The sequence below is a fragment of the Brachycentrus maculatus genome, unplaced genomic scaffold (genome assembly GCF_059751285.1).
Source record: "Brachycentrus maculatus isolate JH-2025_06_01 unplaced genomic scaffold, ASM5975128v1 h1tg000620l, whole genome shotgun sequence".
Classification (NCBI taxonomy): domain Eukaryota; kingdom Metazoa; phylum Arthropoda; class Insecta; order Trichoptera; family Brachycentridae; genus Brachycentrus; species Brachycentrus maculatus.
Genome location: NW_028281358.1, coordinates 24,163 through 45,006, shown reverse-complemented (window position 1 = coordinate 45,006; position 20,844 = coordinate 24,163). Strand labels below are relative to the sequence as shown.

Here is a 20,844-nt window from a genome sequence, read left to right as displayed (position 1 = left end):
TGGTTACGTGAAAACTGTAAAGAAATCGAAAGCCTACTACACAAAAATAATATCGATAAAGCATATAACAGAGTTAAAAGCCTAGAATATACACCTAAAACAAAGAGCAATATTGTTAAAGACAAAAACGGAAACCTATTATTTGAAAATGAAAAGGTAGCTGAGCGATGGAAGGAATATCTAGAAGATCTGTACTGTGGAAATGATATCGAAGACGAAAGGATTTATTTGGAACCAGAAGAAGAAGTAGATCCCGATTGCAAGGGACCACCCTTGACAAGGGCTGAATTCGATTTTGCAGTGAAGGCCTTAACGGATAGAAAAGCAACTGGGATAGATGATATACCTGCTGAGGTTTTAAAGAATGTAGACGAACGGACGAAGACAGCACTATATAACATCATAAGTGAGTGCTATGAAAAGGGAAAATTGCCCAACGACTTCGTAAAGAGTAAGTCTATAACAATACCTAAAAAGGGAAATGCAGCAGACTGCAACAACTATAGAACCATAACATTTCTATCCCACGCATCCAAAGTGCTCCTGAACACTATAAAGGGCAGGTTGAAAAAGAAAGTGGAGGAACAGCTTGGAGAGGATCAGTTTGGTTTTAGAAGTGGAGTGGGAACACGAGAGGCAATTTTGGCACTGAGACAGATACTGGAAAGACGACTGGATGTGAATCTTATAACATACACGACCTTTATAGACTTAGAGAAGGCTTTTGATAGAGTGGATTGGTACCTCTTGTTTAAAGTCATGAAGAAAAGAGGAATTGATTGGAAGGACAGAAGAACCATCCTCAAATTGTACAAGGACCAATCCACTCTCATAGATATTAATGGTTCCTCAAAAGAAGCCAAGATAAGAAAAGGTGTGAGACAGGGTTGTCCGCTGTCACCCTATCTATTCAATTTGTTCATAGAGGAGGCCATTGAAGAGTTGAAGGAAAAAACAAATGGAGTAAAAATAAACGGTCAACAAATACATTGTATAAGATTCGCTGATGACATCGCCCTGATAGCAGAGGACGAGAGTGACATGAACCACATGTTAAACACTCTCTCTAATGCTCTGGATAAGTTCCATTTGAAAATTAATGCCGCCAAAACAAAATCAATGATCGTTGAAAAAGAGCAATCTGACCTCCATCCAACAATACTTCTCGGAAATAGAGTAATTCAACAGTTGGATCAATTCTGTTATCTGGGTAGCACGCTAACATATAACAATAAATGTACCCTAGACATAAAAAAGAGGATAACGCTAGCCAAGCAAACTTTTATGAAAAAGTACAGCCTCCTATCAAACAAACATTTAAAAATTGAAGAAAGAAAAGGATTCATAAAGGCTTTTGTTTGGAGTGTTTTGTTGTATGGGTGTGAAACCTGGACCATCCAAAAGTAGGAAAAAGACCGGCTTGAAGCATTTGAGATGTGGGTTTGGAGGAAGATGACCAAAACATCATGGGTCGTAAGGAAGTCCAACGAAAAGGTGTTGCAGGACGTAAAAGAAAGAAGAGAGCTTATAAATCATATTTTGAAGAGGAAGGCCAAGCTAATAGGGCACTCAATTAGACATAGCACCTTTCTTAGCAACATCTTCGAAGGAAGAATCTTGGGAAAACGAACAAGAGGCCGCCCAAGAACTTCATACTTCCAGGATTTGAAGCGGCTCATGGACGTCTCCTCCTATTCGCAGCTCAAGAGGATGGCGACTGACAGAGACAAGTGGCTGACACAACAAGGCGCTGCCTTTAGAAGATGATGATGACACAAGAAAAGTCCATTATTAAATATGTTTCTAATCACTCAACATCCCTGATCCCTTTTGTCTGTGACTGCCAATCAACACACAAAATAAAGCCACTCGAGATCTACCCGAGCTCTTTTGCCTAACAGCCAAAATATTTAGAAATTGGTTTAGTAGATAGTGTTTTAGTATTAATCAGTCTTGAAAAAGAAGCGGTTAGCTTGGAAACCGGTAGACATTATAATTAAGATATAATAAAATATTTATATAAATTTAAAAAGCAAGTTATATTTTAATTATAATCAAGATTTCTTACTAAAGATACGACTCGATCCAGGTTTCTTTCCCCCCCAGAGTGAACGCGGGGCAGAGGGTTCCTTTGGAGTCGAGGCCATCAAATGACTTATATCTGGACTGGAATGAAGGATAGATGAGGCGAAGATCTTGCAGTTTAGTTTGCAATGGATTCAGGCTGGGACACATTTTCCTTTGAAATACCCCCTGCAGCCAAGCCTAAAATACATTGTTCATATAGAGAATTAGCCACATAAATGTACAAAGATGTATGTTACATGTTTGAATGGTAATAAATAAGAAAAATTATCGATAAAATTAAGTGTGTTAAGATAGTTTAAACACGTGGAGGAAAGAACATTAAAACAAATTCACAAATTTAAAAAACAATTACACGTTCATCAGAAAAATCACTTTCCTTGCACACACTACACACTCTTGTCTTGCAAGCACAGCGTCATCAGCATACAAAAGGCAACAGACAGTGTGTGCATGTGTGTATGTAAAAATTATTTAAAAAAGCGATGGACAGTGGGAAAGTTGTAATTATATTTGGCTTTAGCATAGCAAAGTATGTATTTATGAAACAACAACAGTTATCCATTTAACAAAACTGTTGACAACCAGTGTTTTCGATCAGGATGTTAATGATGCCAAAAAGAAAAATAATAAACATTGTTTTTATAATTTATATTTGAAGCATGAACGTAATTTTGTTTTAAAATCACTATAAATATTTTATTATAACATAATTCCAATGTCTACCAGTTTCCAAGCTGATCGCTTCTTTATCAAGACTGATTTATACTAATTAATCAGTCTTGATAAAGAAGCGGTTGGCTTCGAAACCGGTAGACATTATAATGAAATATTTATAGTGATTTTAAAACAAAGTTACATTTCAATTATAATGTTGTTTTTCGCCAAAAAGAAGTAAAGTCAAATATATCCAGTGCATAGTTGACACACTTGGAGTTGCCGCTGTAATTGTAACCGTAAGGAATGTGGGTAAGTTGGTGACACATTGGTAAGATTCACCAATTACTAGATATATCATGTATATACCCGCAAAGTCTGGCGAGGGCATTCTAGATTTGTCTCCCAGAAAGCAGTCACTCACTTAGAGCTACCTAGTAATGCTAATTTACGATAAACCCAAGTCAAAGTGCTGGCGAGTTATTACTAATCATCTTCCCCCACCTTAGTACATAACAGTACTAATGTGCAAAGGCAAATAGCCGCAACTTAAAAACAGTTGTTTTGAGATAAACCAGGTTAAAGTTTACTTAAAATGATGCTTTTTTGCTAAAACATGTATCAAATTAGTACAATTTTGCGGCTATTTGGATAATGAATATCTTGTTAAAGGAAAGAGATTGAGCAAAATCTGTAATTGTATACAATCATAATATACAAGTAAATATCATATATGATAGAGGCCAGTCATAAGAATGCTTTGAGCCGTGTTACGCCGATAGAGGCCAGTTATAAGAATGCTTTGAGCCGTGTTACGCCAATAGAGGCCAGTTATAAGAATGCTTTGAGCCGTGTTACGCCAATAGAGGCCAGTTATAAGAATGCTTTGAGCCGTGTTACGCCAATAGAGGCCAGTTATAAGAATGCTTTGAGCCGTGTTACGCCAATAGAGGCCAGTTATAAGAATACTTTGAGCCGTGTTGCGCCAAACAGCCGCAACTTGAGTTACGGTTAGTTGGCTTTACACATTAGAGTAATGAAGAGTTATTTGTCTGACATACCCGAGGGTTCTCGCCAACTTTTCCAATCCTCGATGTTTGGACAATTAAATCCCATTCGCTCGGGACTTCGGGTACACAGTGCAGGTTCAGAAGATTGTTCATGCGATTCAAACCATATGAATATGTGTCTATACCCGGACTGGACGTCACCAAGAACACACTAAAACAAAACATAAGTTTTTTGACATCTCAACATAGATGAAGAAGAACATAAAAATTTTAGGCATTTACGGGGCTTACGACTAGGCTGGTTTATGCGATCACTTTACACACGTGTAACATTCACCAATTCTACCCATGATTGACAACCACATTACTCAAATTCTTAGAAGTTCTAAATATATATATGATCCAATTTCGAAACATTGTGCTTGAATCACTAGAATTTCACCAGAGACATCTATTGGCGAGATGAAAGAAGCTTTCTATTGAGCTGAAACTCTTTCATTTGTATTTGAGGTCCGAATCCTGGATTATAATCCTAAATAAAATAACTCCTATAATTGGAGATAATCCAGATTTATGAACAAGTACATATGTATTTGGATACACTCAAAATGTTGTAAAAAATATTAGGTTCACGTGTACACTGGTTATATTAGGATCAAAGTTCTACATTGGTAGTGGTGTAGTAGCAGTAGTAGCAAGTATACAGAGTAGCGCGAGGCGCTCGAAAGCCAACTTCCCTGTCCCTGTAGCATGAAAGGTTTAGAAGAGGCTGATGAACAGTTCCGACCTCACCGTAAAACAGCTTGTGGAGCACGCTGGGCCTTGCCTGATGAATTTGCTACAACGAGTTTGTATTATGTAAATCTTGCTTTTTTAGGGGTGCGACGACATTGAAAATGCTTGAAAAGTGTTTCGGCAACGATACTATGAAGAAAATGAATGTTTCAGAAGTGGCCATTAGTCCGTCAACAATGATGAAAGCAATGGCAGGCCTTCGACATCGAAAACCGACGAAAACATTAACAAAATCAAAGAATGGATGACCGTAAGCCGGAAATTGACAATTAGAGAGATTGCAGAGGAGTTAGGCATCGCTTTAGGATCCGCTCAAGACGTTGGGGTGAAGCAATTCGCCAAAAAGACCAGATTTGTGGGCAAACAACTCGTGGATCTTGTACCGCGATAACTTACCGTCGCACAACGCCATAGTTATCCGTGACCATTTGGCTAAAAACGGAACGAATCAAACCATCCAACAAGCAATGAATTCGCTTGATTTGGCTTCCTGCGACTTTTTCCTATTCGGTCGACTCAAGAAACCGCTGCCGGAACGCGTTACAGCATCCGAGATGAGGTCATGAAAAAATGGAGGATGGCTCTGATGGCCATACCGAAAACCGATCATAAAAATGTTTCGAGGATTGATCTAGCGCTGGCGTAAGTGGGTTGAAGGGAACAATATCGATTTTGATGAATAATCTTGTATTTTTAATTTTCTGCACACATTCCGGGAACTTTTTGATCAAGGTGGTATACCGCATTGTTCGGCAATGTCATATTTGATCGCATGTCATAATAAATTTTCTTTATTATAATTTTATAAATAAATAGTGTAAAATGTGCCCTCGGCATGGAAAAATTTGTAAGGGCACAATATTTTAATTTGTAAATGTGTGTATGATGAAATAAAAATAAATTGTAGCAAGTTATCCCGCCGTTGTCTTTCCAGCCTTTTTTCTTAATTTTCTTATACTACTACTACTACTACTACTACTGTGTCGCACAGACAGCGTCTGTCCAACACACCGCTAGACTGTGTATAGGTGTGGATGTGGCTTCTCCGCTCCGTCGCTCTCGGGGTCGTAAATTCCGAAAGTTATGAGCTGTAGGTCCGTGTAATCGATTCGTAGTCCAGTGGGTGTAGCGATGGTCAAGTCCCAGAAGATTCCGAAATCGAAGTAGTAGCGCAGGGTAGGTGAGGATCAAAGTAAAACGCAGAGCTCGGTGTGAGTGGAATCCTTTATTCATAAAATGGCACAGATATTTATTCGTTCATATACAGCGCGGTCCGTCGAAATCGACCGAGCGACAGAAATCTTCTCCCCCTACCCTAACCTGCGCCAGGCCGGCCGCTCGCAACGTAAATATCACGTGATAACGTAAATACGACATAAAAAACGCCGCGCGTGCCGCGCCTAGCGCATTCGGGATTTGGTGGTCATGGAGAGAAGTTCTCGTAGCGCTCGCCCGATTTCCCCGCTCATAACGTAAATAACGTCTTACGTACCACGTATAAGACGCCGCGCGCGCCGCGCCTAGCGCATTCTATATTTGATTGCCGTTGCGAGAGGACGTCGGTGCGCTCGCCCGATTTCCCCGCTCATGTTTACATATATTTAATCCATTTTGGGGCCGTGTACTCAGCTGGTCCGTTACAACTACCATCACGCCGTTTCCCCGCAGGGGTAGGCAGAGAGGATGGAACGCCACACTCTTCTGTCCTGACATACACTCCTAGCCTCCTTCACATCCATACATCTAGTCATACATGCCCTCCGATTACGCAGACTTTTGACACCGCCAGATTTTAGGTTCTGATTGATCTGATCGTGCCAAGTCTTTTTCGGTCGTCCACATTCTGTTTTCCCTCTCACATTCGCCACATATATTTTCTTAGTCATTCTCTCGCTATCCATTCGCTCCACATGTCCATACCACCGCAAAGAGCTCTTTCTAATCTTTTCAATTATTCCTCGTTCAGCCTTACATTCCTTTCTTATATCATCGTTTTTAATTCTGTCATACAATGATTTTCCACACATTCGTCTGAGGGAGCACATTTCAACAGCATTCACTCTGCTTTCATCCTTCCTTTGCCAGTTCCATGTTTCGCTTCCATACATTAGTGTCGGTACTAGCACGCCGTTGTGAACCGCTAGCTTGGCTTCCATGGACATATTCTTATTCCCAATCACTCTGTTAAAAGCACCATTTATTCTATTCCCTGCATTCACTCTTCTCTCAATATCCTTATCCACTTTTCCATCCCTTGTGAACATGCTTCCTAGATATAAAAATTCTTGCACCTGTTCTAGGGATTCATTGTGCACGATAATCTTGCATTCTGTCAAATCTTTCTCTCTTTCAAACACCATGACCTTTGACTTACCTTCATTCATTGCCAGATCATTTTCCGTACATACATCGTACATTCTTGACACTATTAGTTGCAAGTCCTCCGCGCTGCTCGCTAGCAGTACGGCGTCATCCGCATACAGCAAGCAACTAACAGTTATATTCATCATTTTCGCTCCGACTACCATACTTTCAATCTCTTTCATACAATGGTCCATATAGAGATTAAACAACCATGGTGACATTACACATCCCTGCTTTACGCCTTTGGATATTGCAAACCATGATGTAATGTCCCCATTCACTCTTATACTAGCTGTGCTGCCCTCGTAGAGGGAAGCAACTGCTTGTATAAGTTTATTGTCTACTCCATATTTTTCCAGCACGCTCCATAATTTTCTTATATTTATCTATATTTATAGAATGATCAAACAACTTACTTTATTTTGGAAAAATCTGCCATTCCTACGTATTGCAAATATGGATAAATGGCAGGAAGTTGGTAGGAAAATAAATATTGTTTGAGCGCATGCTTGAAGTTGGTAGGAGACTCGCCATAAACAGAAGATGAGCTTAACTTTGGGCAGCGAGGACTGATCCACAATCTGCAAAATAAAAACAATGAACATTTGCTGCTTTCTTCTTCTGATTCTCATTCACACCCAATGTGCACAGGTAACTAAATCTAATCTGTGTAGATCACGCTCACTGATCTCACGAAGCCTCACACAGTCCAAGCTAATACATACTAACCCAATGCACCACTAATAAAGATGACATCATTTCTTCATACAACGCACTATTTAATTAGGACACATTTTTTACTATAATAATATTAAGACACAATAATATTAACACACAACATAATCTATTTTCAATATAAATTTATGAATAAAGTTATTTTCATTCAGTTTTAATGTAAAAAAAATCACTTCAAGGACAAACCAGCAAATCGCCGGTTTTGTGAGTCAATGACAAATTGACCTTGGCCGGTGATTTGCTGGCTTTGTGTCGCAATGGTTTAAATAAATACCAGAGTGAAAAAAAATCTCTTATTGACCCTGCGACCCTGTAAAACCTTGACTCTCACCGAGTCATTGTCAAACACTAGTTCTAGACAGGCACTATTAGTCTAGAAAGAAAGTTCAAGTTGGCTGTTGAAATGACGACTCTCACCGAGCCATCGTCATATGCCGGTCTTATATGCGCACTAATAATGTGGACAAGATGAAGAAATGAATACAATTACCCCTGAGTTCTGTTCTCCCAGTCCTCGCGGTACAAGTTGGCTGTTGAAATGACGACTCTCACCGAGCCATCGTCATATGCCGGTCTTATATGCGCACTTATAATGTGGACAAGATGAAGAAATGAATACAATTACCCCTGAGTTCTGTTCTCCCAGTCCTCGCGGTACAAGTTGGCTGTTGAAATGACGACTCTCACCGAGTCATCGTTGTATACGAGAATCGCCATTTTCCTGCCAACAGAACAATCATTTGACATCATAATACAATTGAGGAAACACAAAACTTCAGGAATTACTGCAGTTACTTACGTGTTGTGTATTCCTCTAGACTTGGGAACTGGAAAGGTTTCAATATTTGGTCTCGTTTTTTTGGCGGTTCGCAGTGAATCGCTTTCTAAACCGTGGATTATTGTCAGTGGATGGTTTCTGGAATGAGTAGAATACCGTTCAATTGTAATAGGTAAAAACTTTGATTTTACTCGCTAAAGTACAGAAAACATTAAAGGATGTAACTTTGTTCGAAAACCGCTGTGCTCACCGGCAAAGAAAACAAGGAACAGCGATGAATGCTTTAAAGAAAATAACATGCGCCGAGAATTTCTACTTACGAGTAACCGGCCGTTACGTATTCTTTCAAGAGCCATCCGAGATCAACCATATCATTAATTTGCAGTGATGATTTAAGTGTTCCCATACTTGGGTCTAAGATATCTGAAAGAAACCAATATTAGTTAGAAAATATCCAAGAAGAATACAAACTTCATTTAACAATTGTTTCACGTAAATTGTGTTATAAGACTCGAGGAAAACAGCTGAAGGACTTGCACACTATATATATATATATATATATATATATATATATATATATATATATATATATATATATATATATATATATATATATATATACTGACTCCCGACCTGTCCACTTTCAAGTATTTTTAACACTATCATGTCACGTTTTTCTCTGCTTCTATTTCTTACCACATTTGTCTCATAAATTTATTTTTCTGTAAAAGTAAGATATAATATACTACAATACATAGAAGGTACTAATAATATTCTTATTTATACCTCCGAGATATCCACATCCCCATGGCTGATGTGGATCTTGATACATATAAGGCATAGGCTTCGGTATCAAATGTCAACAATGAAGTCAACAACAAAGTCGGTCATACTGGCAATGTCCGTTTTAGATATTTGGCAGGATGGGCAGACCGTTTGTGAGCAATGCTTACTGTTGACAATGTGCGGCTAAAGATATAGTATCCACCTGGGATCGCACTGCCAGACCATAGTGGACGCCCACGGCTGAGTGTTTCAACAAGCTCGCTCAACTCCGAGTAGCTAACACCGTATCTTGAGTGAATGAATAGGCAACATGTGGTGGGGCTTTATATGAAGCGGTGCGAGTACCTTGGAATGTGATGGACAGCGGGTGAGAGTCTGTCTCCGGCGCAGCGGGGACAGCGTTGAAGAACATGTAGTAAGGAGCGGCGTTCCTATGTCTGTCAGCCATGGTCAGCTTCACAATCTCGTCATCATCAATATCCATTTTCACAACTTCGGGTCTCCGCTCGCTTCTTCTCGGAATATCTGGAAATTAATATTCCGGGAGACAGGACCCAGTACACAATCCCAGAGTACATGACCATTCTAAAACATTACTGGTGGACTGCGAAAATATAAAAGCGAGAGAGGGAAAGTTTAATGATGTAGGATCGAATGTTCCCCAGGAAAGCTAGCCGGTTTTACCGATACTGCGCAGTTGGAATATTAACATAAAATAAGGATTCTGACACCTAAAAGCATATCTTTGGTTATAATTTCCTCGGAGTGTTGATTCCATACGGAAGCTGGCATTTTAAGTATGCAGTGAGTAACTTGAGCTTACTTCTGGACTATTATTTGTAATGACTTTGCATTTTGAAACCTTTTGTCGATCTGTATTATCAGGATATTAAAGTTATTAAAAAAGTAATTATTATTTTTTGATCAAATAAAGATGGTACTAATGGTTTATATTGTCTTCTATCAGACGTAAGTCAGATGATATCTTCCATATGTACTGGATGTCCCGGGCCGGCGAGGGAGGTGACAATAAAGGAATATAACTGGTGAGAATGCGTTTCTCTTGCAGCCCAACATCATTAAACTCAAATAAATTCCGACAACAATTTTTAGGTTAAATTTTCTATGCTTTGTAACTCTAGTTTGACACCGGTTTTGTTGGTTGATATTTATTCAAGTTTTTTTCGATTCCTGACCAAATATTAGACGAAAATGTATCATTTTACTTGCAGAAAATGTCAAACGCGCACAATTTCTATGCTAAAAGTTAATATGAAACGATAGATTGGCGATAGGCAAAACAACAGGGTCGGTTTATTTTCACAGTTTTCATTATGTCATCAAAAAATTGTTGACAATTTTTACATGTCTTGGAGGAAGTGGGATTTTCTTAAAATTTTAGCATTATAGCTTACCAGATTTCCAACCATAACTGGCAGAGTAAGTAGCATTTTCAACATGAGGAGAGGTATTCCCGGAGTCAGCCGAAGGAAGAGGGATCGCCGAGCCTTCTCTGCTCCGTCTTACTAAGCCTTCATCGTTCCGAGGAATATTTCCAGGAGGGTTTGGTTGGGGAGCATTTTGTAATATTTGGCCATAAGTCCGCTCTGAAAACAAAAAAGTGCCATCCTAGTTTCTTCCCGTGTCATAATTTTTGCAAAATACTTTTGGCTACATGTTCCAATTGTGAAAATAATACTTAAGTTCCGAGACAGAATGATCAAATTATAACTAATGACAAATTAAGCCGTACGCTACAATAAATCTTAGAAGTGCACTAGAAAATTACACATACCGCAGGAAAACGACTCCCAGCTAAACGACACACAAATCACCAATAGAGAACACTTCATGAGAACTTCATTGAACCGCAAAATCAAAAACCAGAAACACATGCAAAATCAAATATAATATACTCTATAACCTACTCCCATTTTTCATTAAATCATTAAATTACGGAACCATTTATAAAAAAAACCTATTGCTCAAATTAATATGTTGTTTTTGAAGGATCTACTACTTAAATTAACGTTGTTTTCGAAGGATCTACTACTTAAATTAACATGTTGTTTTCGAAGGATCTATGTACTACTTAAATTAACATGTTGTTTTCGAAGGATCTATGTACTACTTAAATTAACATGTTGTTTTCGAAGGATCTACTACTTAAATTAATATGTTGTTTTTGAAGGATCTACTACTTAAATTAACATGTTGTTTTCGAAGGATCTATAACATGTTGTTTTCGAAGGATCTACTACTTAAATGATTATTTTAATTAGCAACCCAATGGAAACTCTCGGCCCAAAGTTGTTATTTTTGGACTACTAGTAGAAACACTATGGTACAGCGCCTCTGTACACTCTTCCAACACCCCGCAGGAGGCTATATGATTTTCTTTTGGGAGTCAAAGCTACCTCTCTCTCTCTCTCTCTTATCTACATAAATCCACTTTAGTGAAAATAAAAATTCACCTTTCGCTTGATTGTATTGTGAATATGTTATGGGAGATCCATTTGGTGAAATGACTGGTGGATATTTTCCAATCAACGCGTTCGGTGTTATATCTCCTAAATATCCACCAGATGGGTTCGGTGTAATATCTGCTGGATATCTTCCACCAGATGGATTCGGTGTAAAATCTGCTGGATATCTTCCACCAGATGGATTTGGTGTAATATCTGCTGGATATCTTCCACCAGATGGATAAGATGTAATATCTGCTGGATATCTTCCACCAGATGGATAAGATGTAATATCTGCTGGATATCTTCCACCAGATGGATTTGGTGTAATATCTGCTGGATATCTTCCACCAGATGGATTAGATGTAATATCTGCTGGATATCTTCCACCAGATGGATTAGATGTAATATCTGCTGGATAACCTCCACCAGATGGATTCGGTGTAAAATCTGCTGGATATCTTCCACCAGATGGATATGATGTAATATCTGCTGGATATCTTTCACCAGATGGATTAGATGTAATATCTGCTGGATATCTTCCACCAGATGGATAAGACGTAATATCTGCTGGATATCTTTCACCAGATGGATTTGGTGTAATATCTGCTGGATATCTTCCACCAGATGGATTAGATGTAATATCTGCTGGATATCTTCCACCAGATGGATTAGATGTAATATCTGCTGGATAACCTCCACCAGATGGATTCGGTGTAAAATCTGCTGGATATCTTCCACCAGATGGATATGATGTAATATCTGCTGGATATCTTTCACCAGATGGATTAGATGTAATATCTGCTGGATATCTTCCACCAGATGGATAAGACGTAATATCTGCTGGATATCTTTCACTAGATGGATTTGGAGTAACATCTGCTGAATGTTTTCCGCTAGATATGTTCTGTTTATTATCCGCTAAATATGTCACCTTCGAGCCATTGGGTAATTCCTTTGTAATATATTGTACATCCCGTTCATTATTAGGTGTTGTGCCGGAAGGAAACCTTTTCAAAATGCATTTTTCTTCATTACCCATTTCACCACGGATTGGTTGGTCAGCTCTGTCCCTAATTGCTGCAATAAATATAAAGTATTTTAGTGCTCAGAATAATTGTGCGAATAAAGGAAAAAAAATGTTGCATGTTGACAAAATGACCAAAAAACACACCAGAATAATAAAAAAAAAACATTCAATTGCTGTTTGGACCGCACACTGGACGCATTGATTTTTTTTAGTTTTTTTTACCCAGGTCAACCCTTCTGAATTCGATAAAAATATTTGAGACCACTCAGTTTCACTCAAATCACGTATATTAATATAAAATAATGAAAGCTTAAATAAAAAGTACTAAAAAAATTGTACTTGTTCACTGATTTAAATAACGGGAGAGCAGTGTTTCACATTTAAAACTGACCCTTGAAATAAGTCAAAAAAGTGTTTTCAAATAAACCACGCCCCTAACTGTCGTAGGTCGGGATAGCAGGTAGTAAGTAGTAGGCAAAATCCATTAAAATACGATACAATCCGAAAAAAATGCAAGAATTCCAAGAATCTTAGTATTTAAAGAAATAAACCAATTAAATAAACCAATAGTTAATTAATCAACCAATAGGGGATGCCTAATACATATGGCCAAGGCTGTACATATAAACATAAACACATATATTTTTCTTCTAACCCTTATCCGCCCCCAATGGTGCATAGGGCACTGCATCATATAAACAATAACAATCAAGACAGTGTTGTCTTGATTGTTAAGAAGTGAAGGAAAGGTGATCTTTCCTTTTCCCGGGACCTCCAGTACGGAAGCCGAACGTGCTGACCATTACACTACGGAGGCGGACATGTAGGCTCATTATATAATATATATATATATATATATATATATATATATATATATATATATATATATATATATATATATATATATATATATATATGCATACTGATCCATTAGGTCTGGAAGAGTTGTAACGTTCTCCAAATATTGGATTACGTCTCATATTGGATAATGAATTATAAAAATAAACTGGATGAGATTCTTAGACACATAAAATACAAGTCACCTTTTGTCTCAGCTAGTTGTTTTGATGATTGGCTGGATAAGGGTTCTGATGACCCTTCTCTCTCTGCCGACGGATCCCTTTCGTCGGAGGAGCTTGTGTATTCCTCCTTAGACTGCTTGCCTCTCTTGTGACCTTTTTTCAAAGCGTCTTCGTGTGTTGGAAGTATGTTATTATCCATCATGACCTCGATTTGCTTGTAAATGGTGGCATCGTGTAAGTGTTTTGGTATTTTACCCTTTTTAGTTTTTATGTAATTTGACAATATGTCATCCACTGGAAGCATAAAGTGTTAAACAATCGGAGATGGAGTTTATTTCGTAAAAGTTTATTCGTGCGACAGTTTTTCACCTTCTGAGGGCATTTCGCCTTGAATGACATTCGTAACCATGCAGTACCAGCGATTTTTGTCAAGTAAATGGATATACAAATTTTAGTGAAGTGAAACTTTTTAGGCGGCGATTCGATAATCGATAATTAGACAAGAGTTGAGAGTAAAATTTCAAATACGCGTAACGCATATTTCATGTATCGGGATATAAGGCATATTCAGTTGCATGAAAGAGAAAAAAGATAGAACGTAGAGAGAAGGAGAAAGAGAGCTTTACATTGCGACGCCACGGGAGTGAAGCAAAAGAGAGCGACGTATACACAACGATACCAAGTGATAGAAGAGAATATCGCGCATATGCGCATTGTGGATGTATATGTCGGACGCTATATATGAACAGTTGAGGTACCAAGCGATGTGTAAATAATATTTATTATTGTGTTATGGGTTTGCCCGCCTCCGTGGTGTAATGGTTAGCGTGTTTAGCTACCGTGCTGGAGGCCTTGGGTTCAATTGCCAGGGGGGATGAAAATAAATAAAAGTGATTTTGCACTCTATTTATATTTCATACTACCCTGGACTGGTCCCTGAAGCGCAGAAGTGATCACCTTACCTTCATGTAAGTTACGATCAAGTTAACACTGCATAAATACGATGCATAGTCCATATGCACCATCGGGTGCGGATAAATGTTAAAAGAAGAAAAAATCGTGTTCTGTGATTATTTATGGTTTTTACGTTTGTGAACTCTGTGATTGTTTAATTATACCCGTGAAGAGTTATTACACAGCGATCCATGGAAAGATCCATGCTTGGTTCTAGCCTGAGGGATAAAATAAAAAATGGATATACCAGGAAGAGAACCAAAGTAGAGGACATCATGGATCACGGGCGAAACTCAAATGGCAGTGGGCAGGACATATTGCGAGACAGGACCCCACAAGATGGACCCCAAGAATTCTACGATGGAGACCTTGGGAGAACAAAAGATGTGTCGGAAGACCCCGAAAGAGAGGGTCCGACGACGTAGTCACTGTGGGGGGTAAAAACTGGCTGCAAGCAGCAACCAACTGAAGGAGATGGAAAGAAGGGGAAGAGGCCTATATCCAGCAGTGGAGGTCAGAGGGCTCATGAAGAAGAAGAAGAAGACTGAAGAACTGTACACTTGTGATTTATTTTTAAAAATTCATTAATTATATCCAGAGGTTATTTATTTTTCAAACGAATTTAAAGTTTATAATTGTTTTTTGACATCTCATCAAAGACAAGATGGAAGTCTGGGCATTTACGGGGCTGACGACGGTCATAGGCTGGTTTCAGTGATCACTTTACACACGTGTAATATTCACCAATTCTACCCATTATTGACAACCACACTACTCAAATTCTTGGAAGTTCTATATACAATATATATATATGAACCAATTTTGAAACATTGATCTTGAACCACTAGAACTTCACTAGAGACATCTATTGGTGAGATGAAAGGAAGCTTTTTACTGAGCAGAATCTCTTACATTAGTATGTGAGGTTCGAATCCTGGATTATAATCACACACATGAGAACACACTCAAAATGTTGTTAAAGTTAATTTCTTAAATAAATTTACAATTTATTTCATGTAGGCTACATAATAAATAAACATGTTAGATTTTCCTTAAAATTTGGACACGGAACCTAACCTCACATCGTCCATATTTGTGTTCATTTTACGCCAATTTTTTTTATGCCGATGTTTCTCGGAACTTAACCCCCGCATAAAACGATGGTATTAGTATATGGACCTGTATAAGTTTATTTCAGGTAATGCCGTATGTAATAACAGGATATTTCTTAAGCAAATTTTGTTATTGTCGTATTTCTTTAAACTTTCCCTCTCCGGTGATACGTATTTACTACAACTCGAGTTTAAAAATCAGAATATCAGTATAAAATATAATAGATCTGGGCTCAGAATTTTTTGTATTCCTTCGTAATATTATTACGTGTTCCATAAGAGTATTATAATATTAAATCATTCATTTGCTGAGACGGAAATAAATAAATTGTAAAATAAATCGGGGATAGAATCACAGATACACAGACGTTTCTCAGAGTATGCGTGCGTGCCGCATTTTATGTACACGCGCACGCGGCTTCATAATGTTTCGGACGATCTCATTTTAGTTGCGTATATATAAATTAGTTAGTCTGTGGTTGCGTACAAGACGTCGTCTGGGATGGTTGTATCGCTACACTAGCTATGGTGGATATTAATGATGTTTTTTTTTTTTTTAATTTTTTAGGTACTTACAGAGGTAACATTACAAAATTGATACATTTTAACTTCAACTATGGTTTATAAAAACAACATTAAAGAATATTCAGATTTTTCCTGTTTTTAAATCACATTTTCATATGGTGTACAAAACGGTGTATTTCACCGAGGTGCGCGGAAGTTTTTAGCACCGTAAGGGAAGGGTTAAGATGCAATCTCTCTTATTTTTTATTAATGAACACATTTAGGATTTGATAATTGTGTGCATATAGTTTAGACTTTAACAAAGAGATTGGTATAAAATATTCATATAAAAACATTTTAAAAAATCCTTATTTTCTGATTTTGAAATGAAGCCAGCGCAGAAGGTGAAAATAGCCTTCCCGTCCTTAAGCATCAATCGATCGAACGGGTAGAAATACCTTTCCCGTCCTTAATGTGTTAAGAAGTTTCATTTCTATCACGTGCACGGTGCAGCGTGCGCAATTAATAAAAATATCCATTTTAGTAAAAGTAACTTACAATGCGGATGAGAAAACTCCATGAAGTGGTCTGGGTTCAATCTCGTACATTGGTCGCCAAATTTACATAAAGGTTTTCCACTCTGATCGCTTCCTGTAAAGTTAAAATATATTATTTTAGTTTAGTTTTCATTTCTGATTTCAATTTATTAATATTTGAATAATTGCATTTTGTATAGACACACACTTTTTAAAAAGAAGTCATTATGTATGTACTTGGTTTTTGGATTTGATGATTTAAAGCTAATCACGGTGCACAAATTTGGTTGGTTATTGCATATTTATAGCTACTTACACTTGATGATTACGACAGTAGCCGAAAGAGTACAGTCATCCATTAGGCATAACTGTAGTTTTGTGCACATATACACGGTTTGTTTTCTAGTTATGTGCACATAAACACGGTTTGTTTTCTAGTTATGTGCGCATTAACACGGTTTGTTTTCTAGTTATGTGCACATAAACACGGTTTGTTTTCTAGTTATGGGCACATAAACACGGTTTGTTTTCACACTGCTACTACCACAATTAAAGTAAAAAATTCTCCTTCATTTATGGTAGTAGCAGCATTTACATCTGGAATGCTCCTATGGGACCAATTGTTTGTAATCAATGTTGGCAGTAACCTATTAATGCTCGGTTTTGTTTCACAAATTATATTATTTTATTTGAAGAGTTCACATAATTTTAAATTGTCCAGATCAACAAAAAAAACAAAACAGAAGCAATAATTTTTTTATACATAAAAAAAATTAAGCAACTCTTACCGTAATAATAATAAAAAATAAAAATAGAAATTGTCATTTCCAAGTACTCAAGTAGTTCCAATAAATCAAGTGGCAACTGGTGAGCTCAGTTGTGTTATTTATTTTAGTGACACAAACAAGCTGAAAAACGTGAGCAGTGCTCAGGTTGGCGCTATACGACCGTAAACACTGCTCGTTCGGTTAGGTTCGCTGTCGCACGCAGATGTAAATCCGCACTCCGGGAGTGATCCACTAACCAAACGTATCAAACCTTATTATTCACAGTGATTCCGTGTCACTTTGTTATTGAGAATCCATTTACTCAATTATTCAGACAGTCGAACAGTTTAATAGATAAAGTTATGAAAATAAAAATTTGTTTTGTATACAAAACCGAAGGAGGGAATTCACTTATCGCGGGCAGTGCAGATCCCGAGCCCCGGATCGGTTGATGCGGCTCGCGCCGTCCATCTACCTACCGGCCACGGTATTGCCGACCTGTTAATTAATTAGTTTTATCTGAAATATTTTTATTGTTTATACTGCAACATTGTTAAAAAAATTGCTTTGCAAGAGAAAGTCTGTCAGGAAGCCTAGATGCTTCTGTATCAGATCTGGGAATGCGGTGGGACAGCTTTCAACTGCTCGTTCAAAAGTGATTAAGGAACAATCATTTCCGCACGTAAAACATATTGATGTATGCATAATACCCTGCCAATCCACAGTAAACATTTCCTTATTGTTCGAATATAAATAATACCTTGACTTTTGTGAGTAGACTTTTGAGAACTTCTCGCAGCATCTGCATAGCTAGAACTAGCTTTAGTATTGGTCTGCGCGGCAGAAGTCGCAGCGGAACTCAAAGGGAAATTGCAATTCAATATCATAATGTTGAGTTGCTTTTCATAAATGTCTTTATGTTCCTTATACTTTTTTGGTATATCGTATTTTCCCCTGCCAGAGTATTCAGACAGGATGTTGTCCACTGAAAAAATTAAGATAAATTATTTCCTTCCACAGAGAATGGAGCCCAACAACCTAGCATCGGCTGGCTTTAGTGACCACTGTGTACACCATGGGTGGCCAACATTTTCGGCACCATGTTGGATTAATGTGATACATAAAAACACGCATACTTTTTTCAGACTCTTGTAGTTTGGGATTCCATATGGAAGTTTTTATGTTTTATATTGTTATTCATACAAAAATTGGTAACTTTAACTTGAAATTACGGATTGACAACCGGTTCCAAAGTACCAAAGTCATTAGAAATAAGGTTCCAAAGTTATCTACGCTTCTTAGTTACTGTTCACTTTGGTATGGAATCCCAGCCCTGGAAAGTAAGCCCAGATAGAGTTAGGTTAGGTTCCGTATGGAGTCCCAGCCCTGGAAAGTAAGCCCAGATAGAGCTAGGTTAGGTTCCGTATGGAGTACCAGCCCTGGAAAGTAAGCCCAGATAGAGCTAGGTTAGGTTCCGTATGGAGTCCCAACCTTGGAAAGTAAGCCCAGATAGAGTTAGGTTAGGTTCCGTATGAAGTCCCAGCCCTGGAAAGTAAGCATGGATAGAGTTAGATTAAAATCAGCATGAGTAGTATTACTTACAATGTGGATGCCCAAATGTTTTCAAATGGTTTTCATCAAGGTTCTTGCAAAGTTCTCCCATATCACATAGCGTTTTTGATGTTTTTTTCTTTAAAGCTCCATCTGTATGTAAAATATCACAGAAATATAAGGGCATATTTTTTTTTACAAACACATCCTGAGTCACAAGCAAATCTACCTTCTTAATCTCTCTACTACTACATTTTGGCATCTCAACATAGGTGAAGAAGAATAATTCTGGGTATTTACAGGGGTTAAGACCCGTCATACTCTGGTTTAAGAATAGTAAATTATACGTGTTTAAAGTCAAGTTGAGTACTTTAAGTTGACCGGGAAGTCACATAAATATTTTTAGGTGAATTTATATTTTTCACGGAATACAATTAAAGTTATAAATAAAGATAAAGAAGAATATGGAAGTCTGGGCATTTACAGAGCTTATGACGTGTCATAGGCTGGTTTAAGTGATCACTTTATGCACATGTAACATTCACCATTCTACTTATGACCGACAACCAAACTACTCAAATATCGGAAGATATATTTATGCTTCAATTGAAAGCATCTCAATTTGAAATCGAAATCACGGGATATCAATATAAATAATTCACAAGTGGAGACACACTGTCTTACTCCTCTTACCCTTTGCATATGCTCAGTGATGCAAAGGGCACTGCTGTTTACTACAGGAAGGCATTTACCCTTTTTTCTGTGTTGCTCTGCATTTTTGGATTTTTTTTCGCCAGCTCCATCAACTCTTTGAAGGGATCTCAGGAGGTCTAGTTGTTCTACGATTATCTCTCTCTTTGACTTATTATCACCTAAAAATAACACCACAAATTTGGACTTATCCCCAATGGATAAATGCTTAACACATTGTTGGCAGGCAGTTATTTCATCAACCCCGACCCTAATTAGTACACTTATTAGGGTCGTATACTAATCACGAGTAACCGTAAACTCAACTCCGGTCTGTACAGTATTACAACTACCAAAAGTATGCAAATAGAACGCTTATAGGCATCATCCGCTCTATACCAACAGTATGTTTAACACATTGTGTACGGTGTGCACATATTTGTGCGTTTCAGAAACCTTGTGTGGTGGCGGGGTGCACATTTTTGTGCATTTCGGCTACCTTCAATTTGGTATACAAAAAACACGTCATAAACTTCTAATCTCTTGGCCTTTTTGCTTTTGTTGTGTAGTGGATAGATGTCGTTGTAATATAAAAAAATAATACTGATATTTACTGGTTCAAAACATAGCTAATGGTCGTAATCTGTTTTGAAGGAAATGTTACAAATTAACTTTAAACAATGGATACAGATGATGCGTTTTTTTCTTTGTCCTAAAATGAAATAAAATACAGAGATCATTGTCCTTTACTTAAGTCGGCAGTTGGTACTTACAAAGCAATAAACGCGTGTGGGGAAAGCCCATAAATCATTTTTTATTCGCAGATTTTGAGTTTTCGGCAGTTGTTAAACTGTGTTGTTATTTTCTAATATTTTATTAGTGTTTTTAACATGTTTTTTTACTTTTGTGATTTGTGGACTAACATGATTTTATTTTGAGACGTTAGAGACCATTTGACCGTTTTTGTATTGTTTTCGAGTTCAACCTCAAGTTCAAAATATGA

The 20,844-nt window shown here is 37.6% G+C and overlaps 1 protein-coding gene across 1 annotated transcript in view; it reads right to left on the bottom strand.

Moving 5' to 3' along the window:
* LOC148301003 (uncharacterized) overlaps window positions 1-20,844 on the bottom strand; it is a gene marked incomplete at its 5' end in the record, with an annotated part of 49,555 nt that overhangs the window by 5,696 nt on the left and 23,015 nt on the right. Inside the window, 14 exons of the mRNA XM_088273948.1 lie at window positions 2,069-2,265; window positions 3,804-3,963; window positions 7,328-7,492; window positions 8,272-8,367; window positions 8,446-8,562; window positions 8,745-8,847; window positions 9,556-9,735; window positions 10,626-10,817; window positions 11,685-12,755; window positions 13,749-14,021; window positions 16,856-16,948; window positions 18,361-18,585; window positions 19,203-19,304; window positions 19,904-20,023. Of these exons, the coding sequence (XP_088130074.1) occupies window positions 2,069-2,265; window positions 3,804-3,963; window positions 7,328-7,492; window positions 8,272-8,367; window positions 8,446-8,562; window positions 8,745-8,847; window positions 9,556-9,735; window positions 10,626-10,817; window positions 11,685-12,755; window positions 13,749-14,021; window positions 16,856-16,948; window positions 18,361-18,585; window positions 19,203-19,304; window positions 19,904-20,023 (3,094 nt within the window). The remainder of the gene's footprint in view (window positions 1-2,068; window positions 2,266-3,803; window positions 3,964-7,327; window positions 7,493-8,271; window positions 8,368-8,445; window positions 8,563-8,744; window positions 8,848-9,555; window positions 9,736-10,625; window positions 10,818-11,684; window positions 12,756-13,748; window positions 14,022-16,855; window positions 16,949-18,360; window positions 18,586-19,202; window positions 19,305-19,903; window positions 20,024-20,844) is intronic.